This window comes from Oncorhynchus kisutch, linkage group LG2 (assembly GCF_002021735.2).
Source record: "Oncorhynchus kisutch isolate 150728-3 linkage group LG2, Okis_V2, whole genome shotgun sequence".
In the NCBI taxonomy this organism is placed as follows: domain Eukaryota; kingdom Metazoa; phylum Chordata; class Actinopteri; order Salmoniformes; family Salmonidae; genus Oncorhynchus; species Oncorhynchus kisutch.
Genome location: NC_034175.2, coordinates 50,499,741 through 50,513,833, shown reverse-complemented (window position 1 = coordinate 50,513,833; position 14,093 = coordinate 50,499,741). Strand labels below are relative to the sequence as shown.

The 14,093-nt window shown below is 43.0% G+C and overlaps 1 protein-coding gene across 1 annotated transcript in view; it reads right to left on the bottom strand.

The window, feature by feature from the left end:
* Positions 1 to 14,093, bottom strand: part of LOC109904443 (integrin beta-5-like) — a 93,565-nt gene that overhangs the window by 67,327 nt on the left and 12,145 nt on the right. Inside the window, 1 exon segment of the mRNA XM_031796948.1 lies at positions 13,116 to 13,277. Within this exon segment, the coding sequence (XP_031652808.1) occupies positions 13,116 to 13,277 (162 nt within the window).

Genomic DNA, 14,093 nt, shown 5'->3' with positions numbered 1-14,093 from the left:
GAAAAACAGTGCTGTTCTGGGAAGCACCCATTCTTCCATCCCACATTCAGATGAGATGAGGGTAAACATACTTAGCCTGTTTGGGGATTACTCAAGCTGAGGATCCATTGGTGTTGAAGTCTGATTTGTGTTGGAGTACCTCCACTGAACTTAATGTGTTGAGACGTAACATGACTATCGAGCCCAGAGCACCAAATGACACACAGCAGAACAGATCAGCAAATAAAACTAGAGGAAAACATTGCGATTCCAGGAGAATACAAAAATATCATTGAGTTGGATTGGTTGAAATGAGCATGATGTTTATTAGGTTTTTATTGCATTAGTTCTTCAGACTTCAAATAGTGCTAGCCATGTAAACAAACCGTGCAGAAAAATATCTAGTTGTTTATGTGATGCAGTCTCATCATACAAAATCCAAAACCTTAATATCCAGAACAAAAAAGAAGTTCACATGGCTTGTACCATTTCTTTATGTCCTCTCTTAAGACTGCTGAGCTCTCACCCTAACTGCTGTCTAAATTAACTCCCAACTAAGTGTATTCCCAACTAAGTGAACTTCCCTGAGTTCATTAAAGCTTCACCTACAGCACCCTATGGCTGTTCGTAGATAAGCAACAGCAATAAGACATGAAGTGAGTTCCCAATAAAGTCAGTTGGACCTCCACTAGGAGCAGAGCCAGGCAGACTCAGGGAACTAGCATACCTCAGTTTACATTGCATTCCTCCTTACCTAAATTTAGCCTGGCTCTGGCCATCAAAGAATCAGACCAGCAGTTAAATGCTTTGTGTCTGGAAGGTTGAGTCATTTATGTTAGCTTTACCTCAAAGCAATCCATCTGGACCAAGTCTATTCTTGAGAGCTGCTGCTTCAGCATGGAATTTTAGCCTAATAATATATTACACTGACAATGTGGATAAAAAATAACCATTTCAAATAGGTTACAAGGCATAGGGAGGTTTGACTGTACTCTATAATTGTGTGTGTGTGTGTTAAATAACATAGCTAATCATGTTGTATACTGCTGTACACACTTTCTATTCATATACTGTCCATACATACCATCATATACATACATATTGATATTTCAGACACTGACATTGTTCAGATATTTTTTAATTTCGTTATTTACATTTGTGTGTATTGTTCACTATTACTGCCCTGTTGGAGATAGGTGCAGAGAAATGCTTATGTTTCTGAGATAGCATCTGTAGAATACGTGTAAACTGGCAATAACATTTGATGTTATAGCCAAGATGTATTATAAGCTAGATCTATAGTTATTTTATAGCTCTAGAGTAACCATGTTACAGTTAGATGTTATAGCTCTAGAGTAACCATGTTACAGTTAGATGTTATAGCTCTAGAGTAACCATGTTACAGTTAGATGTTATAGCTCTAGAGTAACCATGTTACAGTTAGATGTTATAGCTCTAGAGTAGAGGTCGACCGATTAGGATTTTTCAACGCTGATACTGATCATTGGAGGACCAAAAAAAGCCGATACCGATTAAATTGGCTGATTTATATATTTCTATCAAATCAAATCAAATTTTATTTGTCACATACACATGGTTAGCAGATGTTAATGCGAGTGTAGCGAAATGCTTGTGCTTCTAGTTCCGACAATGCAGTAATAACGAACAAGTAATCTAACTAACAATTCCCAAAAAACTACTGTCTTATACATAGTGTAAGGGGATAAAGAATATGTACATAAGGATATATGAATGAGTGATGGTACAGAGCAGCATAGGCAAGATACAGTAGATGATATCGAGTACAGTACAACATATGAGATGAGTATGTAAACAAAGTGGCATAGTTAAAGTGGCTAGTGATACATGTATTACATAAGGATGCAGTCGATGATATAGAGTACAGTATCTACGTATGCATATGAGATGAATAATGTAGGGTAAGTAACATTATATAAGGTAGCATTGTTTAGTGGCTAGTGATATATTTACATCATTTCCCATCAATTCTCATTATTAAAGTGGCTGGAGTTGAGTCAGTGTCATTGACAGTGTGTTGGCAGCAGCCACTCAATGTTAGTGGTGGCTGTTTAACAGTCTGATGGCCTTGAGATAGAAGCTGTTTTTCAGTCTCTCGGTCCCAGCTTTGATGCACCTGTACTGACCTCGCCTTCTGGATGACAGCGGGGTGAACAGGCAGTGGCTCGGGTGGTTGATGTCCTTGATGATCTTTATGGCCTTCCTGTAGCATCGGGTGGTGTAGGTGTCCTGGAGGGCAGGTAGTTTGCCCCCGGTGATGCGTTGTGCAGACCTCACTACCCTCTGGAGAGCCTTACGGTTGAGGGCGGTGCAGTTGCCATACCAGGCGGTGATACAGCCCGCCAGGATGCTCTCGATTGTGCATCTGTAGAAGTTTGTGAGTGCTTTTGGTGACAAGCCGAATTTCTTCAGCCTCCTGAGGTTGAAGAGGTGCTGCTGCGCCTTCTTCACGATGCTGTCTGTGTGAGTGGACCAATTCAGTTTGTCTGTGATGTGTATGCCAAGGAACTTAAAACTTGCTACCCTCTCCACTACTGTTCCATCGATGTGGATAGGGGGGTGTTCCCTCTGCTGTTTCCTGAAGTCCACAATCATCTCCTTAGTTTTGTTGACGTTGAGTGTGAGGTTATTTTCCTGACACCACACTCCGAGGGCCCTCACCTCCTCCCTGTAGGCCGTCTCGTCGTTGTTGGTAATCAAGCCTACCACTGTTGTGTCGTCCGCAAACTTGATGATTGAGTTGGAGGCGTGCGTGGCCACGCAGTCGTGGGTGAACAGGGAGTACAGGAGAGGGCTCAGAACGCACCCTTGTGGGGCCCCAGTGTTGAGGATCAGCGGGGAGGAGATGTTGTTGCCTACCCTCACCACCTGGGGGCGGCCCGTCAGGAAGTCCAGTACCCAGTTGCACAGGGCGGGGTCGAGACCCAGGGTCTCGAGCTTGATGACGAGCTTGGAGGGTACTATGGTGTTGAATGCCGAGCTGTAGTCGATGAACAGCATTCTCACATAGGTATTCCTCTTGTCCAGATGGGTTAGGGCAGTGTGCAGTGTGGTTGAGATTGCATCGTCTGTGGACCTATTTGGGCGGTAAGCAAATTGGAGTGGGTCTAGGGTGTCAGGTAGGGTGGAGGTGATATGGTCCTTGACTAGTCTCTCAAAGCACTTCATGATGACGGATGTGAGTGCTACGGGGCGGTAGTCGTTTAGCTCAGTTACCTTATCTTTCTTGGGAACAGGAACAATGGTGGCCCTCTTGAAGCATGTGGGAACAGCAGACTGGTATAGGGATTGATTGAATATGTCCGTAAACACACCGGCCAGCTGGTCTGCGCATGCTCTGAGGGCGCGGCTGGGGATGCCGTCTGGGCCTGCAGCCTTGCGAGGGTTAACACGTTTAAATGTCTTACTCACCTCGGCTGCAGTGAAGGAGAGACCGCATGTTTTCATTGCAGGCCGTGTCAGTGGCACAGTATTGTCCTCAAAGCGGGCAAAAAAGTTATTTCGTCTGCCTGGGAGCAAGACATCCTGGTCCGTGACTGGGCTGGATTTCTTCCTGTAGTCCGTGATTGACTGTAGACCCTGCCACATGCCTCTTGTGTCTGAGCCGTTGAATTGAGATTCTACTTTGTCTCTGTACTGGCGCTTAGCTTGTTTGATAGCCTTGCGGAGGGAATAGCTGCACTGTTTGTATTCATGTTACCAGACACCTTGCCCTGATTAAAAGCAGTGGTTCGCGCTTTCAGTTTCACGCGAATGCTGCCATCAATCCACGGTTTCTGGTTAGGGAATGTTTTAATCGTTGCTATGGGAACGACATCTTCAACGCACGTTCTAATGAACTCGCACACCGAATCAGCGTATTCGTCAATGTTGTTATCTGACGCAATACGAAACATCTCCCAGTCCACGTGATGGAAGCAGTCTTGGAGTGTGGAGTCAGCTTGGTCGGACCAGCGTTGGACAGACCTCAGCGTGGGAGCCTCTTGTTTTAGTTTCTGTCTGTAGGCAGGGATCAACAAAATGGAGTCGTGGTCAGCTTTTCCGAAAGGGGGGCGGGGCAGGGCCTTATATGCGTCGCGGAAGTTAGAGTAACAATGATCCAAGGTCTTTCCACCCCTGGTTGCGCAATCGATATGCTGATAAAATTTAGGGAGTCTTGTTTTCAGATTAGCCTTGTTAAAATAATGACAATTACAACAACACTGAATGAAAACTTATTTTAACTTAATATAATGCATCAATCAAATCAATTTAGTCTCAAATAAATTATGAAACATGTTCAATTTGGTTTAAATAATGCAAAAACAAAGTGTTGGAGAAGAAAGTAAAAGAGCAATATGTGCCATGTAAACAAAGCTAACGTTTAAGTTCCTTGCTCAGAACATGCTGGTGGAAAGCTGGTGGTTCCTTTTAACATGAGTCTTCAATATTCCCAGGGAAGAAGTTTTAGGTTGTAGTTATTATAGGACTATTTCTCTCTATACCATTTGTATATCATATACTCTTGGCTATTGGATGTTCTAATAGGTACTTTAGTATTGCCAGCGTAATCTCGGGAGTTGATAGGCTTGAAGTCATAAACAACGCAGTGCTTGAAGCACATCGAAGAGCTGCTGGCAAATGCAGGGAAGTGCTGTTTGAATGAATGCATACGAGCCTGCTGCTGCCTACCACCACTCAGTCAGACTGCTCTATCAAATCATAGACTTAATTATAATATAATAACACACAGCAATACGAGCCTTAGGTCATTAATATGGTCAAATCCGGAAACTATCATTTCGAAAATAAAAAGTTTATTCTTTCAGTGAAAAATGGAACCGTTCCATATTTTATCTAACGGGTGGCAAACCTAAGTCTAAATATTGCTGTTACATTGCACAACCTTCAATGTTGTCACAGTTATGGCAAATTAATTACTGTCTTTGTTAGGAATAAATGGTCTTCACACAGTTCACCATGAGCCAGGTGGCCCAAACTGCTGCATATATCGAGACTTGCCAGAATGCAAGAGAAGTGACACAATTTCCCTAGTTAAAATAAATTCATGTTAGCAGGCAATATTAACAAAATATGCAGGTTTAAAAAAATATACTTATGTATTGATTTTAAGAAACCTCCCTGGGATAGGCGGGACGCTTGCGTCCCACTTGGCCAATAGCCAAATGCAGAGTGCCAAATTCAAATTAAATACTATAAAAATCAAACTTTCATAAAATCACACATGTATCAAATTAAAGCTACACGTTGTGAATCCAGCCAACATGTCAGATTTCAAAAAGGCTTTTCGGCGAAAGCATAAGATGCTATTATCTGATGATAGCACAACAGTAAACAAAGAGTAGCATATTTCAACCCTGCAGGCGCAACACAAAACGTAGAAATAAAATATAAAACATGCCTTACCTTTGACGAGCTTCTTTTGTTGGCACTCCAATATGTCCCATAAACATCACAAATGCTCCTTTTGTTCGATTAATTCTGTCGATATATATCCAAAATGTAAATTTATTTGGCGCGCTTGATCCAGAAAAACACAGCTTCCAATTTGCGCAACGTCACTACAAAATATCTCAAAAGTTACCTGTAAACTTTGCCAAAACATTTCAGACTACTTTTGTAATACAACTTTAGATATTTTTTAAGCATTAATAATCAATCAAATTGAAGACAGGACTATCTGTTCAACACAGGAAGACAAACTGACGCTACTTTTCGAGTCATGCGCCTCTGCTAGTGACTGGAACGAATTACAAAAATCGCTGAAGCTGTAGACTTATATTTCCCTCACTAACTTTAAACATCAGCAATCTGAGCAGCTAACCGGTCGCTGCAGCTTTTATTTTTTTACTGTTTTTAATTTCACTTCTATTTAACCAGGTAGGCTAGTTGAGAACAAGTTCTCATTTACAAATGCGACCTGGCCAAGATAAAGCATAGCAGTGTGAACAGACAGCAACACAGAGTTACACATGGAGTAAACAATAAACAAGTCAATAACACAGTAGAAAAAAGAAAAAGTCTATATACATTGTGTGCAAAAGGCATGAGGAGGTAGGCAAATAATTACAATTTAGCAGATTAACACTGGAGTGATACATGATCAGGTGGTCATGTGCAGGTAGAGATACTGGTGTGCAAAAGAGCAGAAAAGTAAATAAATAAAAACAGTATGGGGATGAGGTAGGTAAATTGGGTGGGCTATTTACCGATGGACTATGTACAGCTGCAGCGATTGGTTAGCTGCTCAGATAGCAGATGTTTGAAGTTGGTGAGGGAGATAAGTCTCCAACTTCAATGATTTTTGCCATTCGTTCCAGTCACAGGCAGCAGAGAACTGGAAGGAAAAGCGGCCAAATGAGGTGTTGGCTTTAGGGATGATCAGTGAGATACACCTGCTGGAGTGCGTGCTACGGGTGGGTGTTGCCATCGTGACCAGTGAACTGAGATAAGGCGGAGCTTTACCTAGCATGGACTTGTAGATGACCTGGAGCCAGTGGGTCTGGCGACGAATATGTAGCGAGGGCCAGCCGACTAGAGCATACAGGTCGCAGTGGTGGGTGGTATAAGGTGCTTTAGTAACAAAACGGATGGCACTGTGATAAACTGCATCCAGTTTGCTGAGTAGAGTATTGAAAGCCATTTTATAGATGACGTCGCCGAAGTCGAGGATCGGTAGGATAGTCAGTTTTACTAGGGTAAGTTTGGCAGCGTGAGTGAAGGAGGCTTTGTTGCGAAATAGAAAGCCGATTCTAGATTTGATTTTGTTTGATGTTTGATATGTTTGAGTCTGGAAGGAGAGTTTACAGTCTAGCCAGACACCTGGGTACTTATAGATGTCCACATATTCTAGGTCGGAACCATCCTGGGTGGTGATGTTGTACCTTGAGCGTGGCTGAGGTGCACCCGTGACCGGCTCGGAAACCAGATTGCACAGCGGAGAAGGTACGGTGGGTTTCGAGATGGTCAGTGATCTGTTTGTTGACTTGGCTTTCGAAGACCTTAGATAGGCAGGGCAGGATGGATATAGGTCTGTAACAGTTTGGGTCCAGGGTGTCTCCCCCTTTGAAGAGGGGGATGACTGCGGCAGCTTCCCAGTCCTTGGGGATCTCAGACGATATGAAAGAGAGGTTGAACAGGCTGGTAATAGGGGTTGCGACAATGGCGGCGGATAGTTTCAGAAATAGAGGGTCCAGATTGTCAAGCCCAGTTGATTTGTACGGGTCCAGGTTTTGCAGCTCTTTCAGAACATCTGCTATCTGGATTTGGGTAAAGGAGAAGCTGGGGAGGCTTGGGCGAGTAGCTGCGGGGGGGGGGGTTCACGGATTTATCGGTGGTGACCGTGTTACCTAGCCTCAGTGCAGTGGGCAGCTGGGAGGAGGTGCTCTTGTTCTGCATGGACTTTACAGTGTCCCAGAACTTTTTGGAGTTAGAGCTACAGGATGCAAATTTCTGCTTGAAAAAGCTGGCCTTTGCGTTCCTGACTGACTTGGTTCCTGACTTTTCTGAACAGTTGCATATCGCGGAGACTATTATATTATGTTTTTGTGCTGTTCGAGGGCAGTCAGGTCTGGAGTGAACCAGGGGCTATATCTGTTCTTAGTTCTGCATTTTTTGAACGGAGCATGCTTGTCTAAGATGGTGAGGAAGTTACTTTTAAAGAATGACCAGGCATCCTCAACTGACGGGATGAGGTCAATATCCTTCCAGGATACCAGGGACAGGTCGATTAGAAAGGCCTGCTCGCAGAAGTGTTTTAGGGAGCGTTTGACAGTGATTAGGGGTGGTCGTTTGACTGTGGACCCGTAGCGGAAACAGGCAATGAGGCAGTGATCGCCGAGATCCTGATTGAAGACAGCGGAGGTGTATTTGGAGGGCCAGTTGATCAGGATAACATCTATGAGGGTGCCCTTGTTTACAGATTTAGAGTTGTACCTGGTGGGTTTGTTGATGATTTGTGTGAGATTGAGGGCATCTAGCTTAGATTGTAGGACTGCCGGGTCGTTAAGCATATCCCAGTTTAGGTCACCTAACAGAACAAACTCTGAAGCTAGATGGGGGGCGATCAATTCACAAATGGTGTCCAGGGCACAGCTGGGAGCTGAGGGGGGGAGGGTGTCGGTAGCAGGCGGCAACAGTGAGAGACTTATTTCTGGAGAGATTCGTTTTTTAAATTAGAAGTTCGAACTGTTTGGTATGGACCTGGAAAGTATGACATTACTTTGCAGGCTATCTCTGCAGTAGACTGCAACTCCTCCCCCTTTGGCAGTTCTATCTTGACGGGAAATTTTATAGTTGGGTATGGAAATCTCCGAATTTTTGGTGGCCTTCCTAAGCCAGGATTCAGACACAGCAAGGACATCAGGGTTGGCAGAGTGTGCTAAAGCAGTGAGTAAAACAAACTTAGGGAGGAGGCTTCTGATATTGACATGCATGAAACCAAGGCTTTTTCGATCACAGAAGTCAACAAATGAGGGTGCCTGGGGACATGCAGGGCCTGGGTTTACCTCCACATCACCCGCGGAACAGAGGAGGAGTAGGATGAGGGTGCGGCTAAAGGCTATCAAAACTGGTCGCCTAGAGCGTTGGGGACAAAGAATAAAAGAAGCAGATTTCTGGGCATGGTAGAATATATTCAGGGCATAATGCGCAGACAGGGGTATGGTGGGGTGCGGGTACAGCGGAGGTAAGCCTGGACATGCTGGTTGTAATGGGTGAGGTCACTGCATGTGTGGGAGGTGGGACAAAGGAGGTATCTAAAACAATGATAACTAACCTGAACAACAGTATACAAGGCTTATTGACGTTTGAGAGAGACATACTGCGAGGCATAAAGTAATCGCAGGTGTTGATTGGGAGAGCTAGCTAAAACAACAGGTGAGACAACAACAGCTAATCAGCTAACACAACAGCAGGTAAAATGGCATTGACTAGGCAGAGAGGGTCGGATTAACGACACACAGAGCCTTAGTTCGCGGCTGGGGCCGACAGATAAAAAAATAAACAGAATGGAGTACCTGTGATTAATGGACAGTCCAGCAGGCATCAGCTATGTAGCCAAGTGATCTTACCTGGTGAAATAAATCAGCTGTGCAGTCATATCCTGGGATTCATCAAATTTCAGCGAAAAGCACTGTGATAAATCCTTGAGTACTTGTTGATTCACGTTATCCGATAAAGACTCTACCCTTCTTGTCACAGTGGCTGGGCCAAGTGTTTAATAATAAATAAATAAATAAAGTCCCACTTCAGATAGCATTTTTTTATGTCCTCTTTGTTTTTGAATTCTTTGAATAACGTCTTGGCGGCAACCGCCATTGACTCCTTGTATAGCGCTCCATCAGTGAGCAGTTTATGTTTAGCCAAGAGATGGCTGACACAGAAGGAAGGCTCTGTTGCAGCCTTATTTTAAGCTGTCGGTTTGGTAAAAAGCGACTGCTGTGCTTTCAATAGACTTGAGCTGGTCAATTTTCTTTGAACGAAGCATGCTCTTTAGCGGGTAAGTTTCTTTGAACTTGGGGTGGATGGTGTTGCGGTGCAGCTCCACGTTACCCCTTTTTGCTAGCGCTATAGCCTGGTGACAAATCAGGCAAATCCTTTTGTCCTTAACTACAATGAACAGAAAATCGTGTTCCCATTCTAAATGAAAATTAGACGTTTTTTGCTTTTCCCCCCTTGTGCCTCCGCCATCGTTTCGTTAGTTTGCTTTTCGTTAGCTTGATAGCATAACAACAAGTGCCTGAGCTAAGGCAGGAGTCAGGGATTTAATTTGACAGACATCAAACCTAGAAAATGTATTAGATTGGCCAGATATACCCCTCCCCCGCACCTCGATCACCATAACTACACACAGGGCTCACACATGGCACATTTTAAATTCAATTCATAAATAATAAAACATTGACATTTGATTTTTTTTCCCCCTCTGATTTTGAAAACTCCTCGCGATCGACTTGGAATGCTTCCAAGATCATCTTGTCGACCGAGATGGACTGGTTGGCGACTCCTGCTCTAGAGATATAACATCATTGTAACATGGTTACTCTAGAACAGTGGTCGCCAAACCGGTCGATCGCGGTCGACAAGTCGATCACCAAATACTTCTGTAGAAAAGCCAACGAACGGTAAAGGCTTACACTCCTTTTTAAATCGTGTTGAGCTGTTGCCAGTAGGTGCACTTGATTCAAAAGTCCTGCGCACCGGGTAAGCAAAGTGTTCCCATGAGACAAACTCCGCCTACCCGGCGGACCGGCAAATCTGTGACTAAATCGAGTGCACCTACTCTGCTGCCCGTCAGATAGCTCAAATCACCATGGCTACAGAGCTTCCATGACACGAACCCAAACTGGCTGCACGCATGCGCCATCGTGCATACGTTTTCTCCCCCCCACACCAACCACGATCACGACACGCAGTTTAAAATATCAAAACAGACTCTGAACCAATTACATTAAATTTGGCGACAGGTTTAAAAGCATTAAACATTGATGGCAATTTAGCTAGCTAGCTTTCACTTGCCCAGCTAATTTGTCCTATTTAGATAGCTTGCTGTTGCTAGCTAATTTGTCCTGGGATATAAACATTGAGTTGTAATTTTACCTGAAATGCACAAGGTCCTCTACTCCGACAACTAATCCACACATAAAAACGGTGAACTGAATCACTTCTAGTCATATCTCCTCCTTCCAGGCTTTTTCTTCACTTGACTTTATATTGTGATGGGCAACATTCATGAATTAGTTGCATTTCCAACACGACCTCGTTCGTCTTTCAGTGGGTACCTGCTTCTGTAAACCAATGAGGAGATGGAAGAGGCAGGACTTCCAGCGCGATCTGTGTCACAAATAGAACTGACTTCTATTTTAGCCCTTCGCAATGCAGACCCTCGTTGGCGTGCGCAAGCAGTGTGGGTGCAATAATTGAATAATATAGATTTCTAAATTTATTTTGCAACGCTTGTGCACGCGACGCGAGGGGTGTAGTCAAGCCTGTGACCCTGACCACAGCCAAGTTTAACAGGCTACTAGCCTACATAAGATTTAGTAACTAATTAAAACCATGACCACAGAGAGATTGTCAACGAATACAGCAAAGAGCTGCTGTTTTTAAATCTATATATTTGTTTGTTTTGTTTTTATTCAAAACTATTACAAAAAGGCACTTCTCCGTAGTTCCGCTCAGGCTGCAGCTGCAATAAATGAGTAGCCAAGTATCAATAGCATTGCATTTTATTATTATTAAAAGCTCGTCGTCTCGATTTTAATATGAAAGAATATTTAACTTTCTCTGGTCATAGGAACAACATGAATTTGTGCATGAGGCAGATGCGGTGCTACTCGAGTTTCACCATCAGGTGGAAGACAGTGTCCCCTTTCTCTGGTCATCAGTCTCACCGGAGGAAAGCATTCCAAGTCAGAAATTTGGGCATCTTTCTAGAGCTCCGACTTTTTGACCTGAAGAACACTGACATCGTTATTTGACCTTGTTGACCATCAGATGCAGGTACCATCAGTCCAGTAAAATAATAAAGATACATATTTAAATTCATGCTGCACAGTGCCTCAAGTGCTAAACCAACTGATCTATTCTGTTATCAAAGCTCGAGTTTTTAAATATAATATGGTCTGATGAACAATATTGGCAGGCCGATCATATAACCTATTTGCTGTGATAATTTGTTTTCTACTGTGTTATTGACTTGTTAATTGTTTACTCCATGTGTAACTCTTTGTTGTCTGCTCACACTGCTATGCTTTATCTTGGCCAGGTCGCAGTTGCAAATGAGAACTTGTTCTCAACTAGCCTACCTGGTCAAATAAAGGTTAAATAAAAAAAAATAAAAAAAATAAAAAAAATGTATTAGGCCTACTGCCCAAACCTCATTCCTACAAAACTGTTTGTGTGAGGTTAAATGTAAAAAATTCTGAGGAGTAGATCTCAGCTTGCTTTTTGACTGCGAAAGTCATCTGGACTCAGAAAAGGTTGGTGACCACTGCTCTAGGGTAACCATGCTACAATGACGTTACAGCTCTAGGGTAACCATGCTACAATGACGTTACAGCTCTAGGGTAACCATGCTACAATGACGTTACAGCTCTAGGGTAACCATGCTACAATGACGTTACAGCTCTAGGGTAACCATGCTACAATGACGTTACAGCTCTAGGGTAACCATGCTACAATGACGTTACAGCTCTAGAGTAACCATGTTACAATGACTTTACAGCTCTAGGGTAACCATGTTACAATGACTTTACAGCTCTAGGGTAACCATGTTACAATGACTTTACAGCTCTAGGGTAACCATGTTACAATGACTTTACAGCTCTAGAGTAACCATGTTACAATGATTTTACAGCTCTAGGGTAACCATGTTACAATGACTTTACAGCTCTAGAGTAACCATGTTACAATGACTTTACAGCTCTAGAGTAACCATGTTACAATGACTTTACAGCTCTAGAGTAACCATGTTACAATGACTTTACAGCTCTAGGGTAACCATGTTACAATGACTTTACAGCTCTAGGGTAACCATGTTACAATGACTTTACAGCTCTAGGGTAACCATGTTACAATGACTTTACAGCTCTAGGGTAACCATGTTACAATGACTTTACAGCTCTAGAGTAACCATGTTACAATGACTTTACAGCTCTAGAGTAACCATGTTACAATGACTTTACAGCTCTAGAGTAACCATGTTACAATGACGTTACAGCTCTAGAGTAACCATGTTACAATGACTTTACAGCTCTAGAGTAAACATGTTACAATGACGTTACAGCTCTAGAGTAAACATGTTACAATGACTTTACAGCTCTAGAGTAACCATGTTACAATGACGTTACAGCTCTAGAGTAAACATGTTACAATGACTTTACAGCTCTAGAGTAAACATGTTACAATGACTTTACAGCTCTAGAGTAAACATGTTACAATGACGTTACAGCTCTAGAGTAAACATGTTACAATGACTTTACAGCTCTAGAGTAAACATGTTACAATGACGTTACAGCTCTACAGTAACCATGTTATAAAGTTAAAGTGCTTCAGTAACCATGTTATAGCTCTATAGAAACCGTGCCTTGTCTTACCATCTTGGTGGAGCCGCTGTATTCGTTCTTCTCATTCATGTGGCACTCCCCATCATGGGGCTGGACCAGGCCTCCTAGTTTACCGTCCAAGGCCAGGTGAGGCACATCGTCTGTGGCAAACACCAGCAGGTGGAAGGCCTCCTTCCTCCAACCTATCCTCTCCTGCACAAGGGAAAATATGGTCACTTTACTGAAAGTTTTAGAGACACCTAACTGAGGTGTAAATTAAAGCTCATTTATGCTTGAGCCGTAAAATGTGGCCTCCGGAGGCATGCAGAGGCTAAATCAAGCTCTGTATCGCATCTCTGTGCGCCTCTCAAATTCTGTAACAATGTGGAGGGCTCCGTATCGACATGATTGGTTGATGGTAGGTGGGGGCAACTTCCTTCACAATAGCTCTGCCCTGGTAAGCGCAAGTAGTATTAAAGCCCTGACGTCTGCGTTGCAGTAAATCCTGAATGGCCAGTGCAGATGGCAGATTGACCATGAAGCGCCTTTTAGTCTCCTCCAGTTTACAGTAGGCAATTATTATTATTATACGTTTTTAACTAGGCAAGTCAGTTAAGAACAAATTCTTATTTACAATGACAGCCTAGGAACAGTGGGTTAACTGCCTTGTTCAGGGGCAGAACGACAGATTTGTACCTTGTCAGCTCGAGGATTCGATGTAGCAACCTTCCGTTACTGGCCCAATGCTTTAACCACTAAGGCTACCTGCCGCCATATGTAGTTTTGTACTTTCGTACTTTCGTAAATGCACAGGGGATCAGTCCATGAAATCAAGACAGAAGTACAGGCTTGATAAGAACAAAGAGACAAGTTCATTCTAACTGATCATAGATAGAAATTGATTTAAGATATAACAGTACTATAAAGCCTTTATAAAAGTGTTTGTAAAATATTTAATGTAAAAAGAGCTTGGCACGACACAGCTGACATAAAAGATCCCAGAAATGTTCCATATGCACAAGAAGCGTA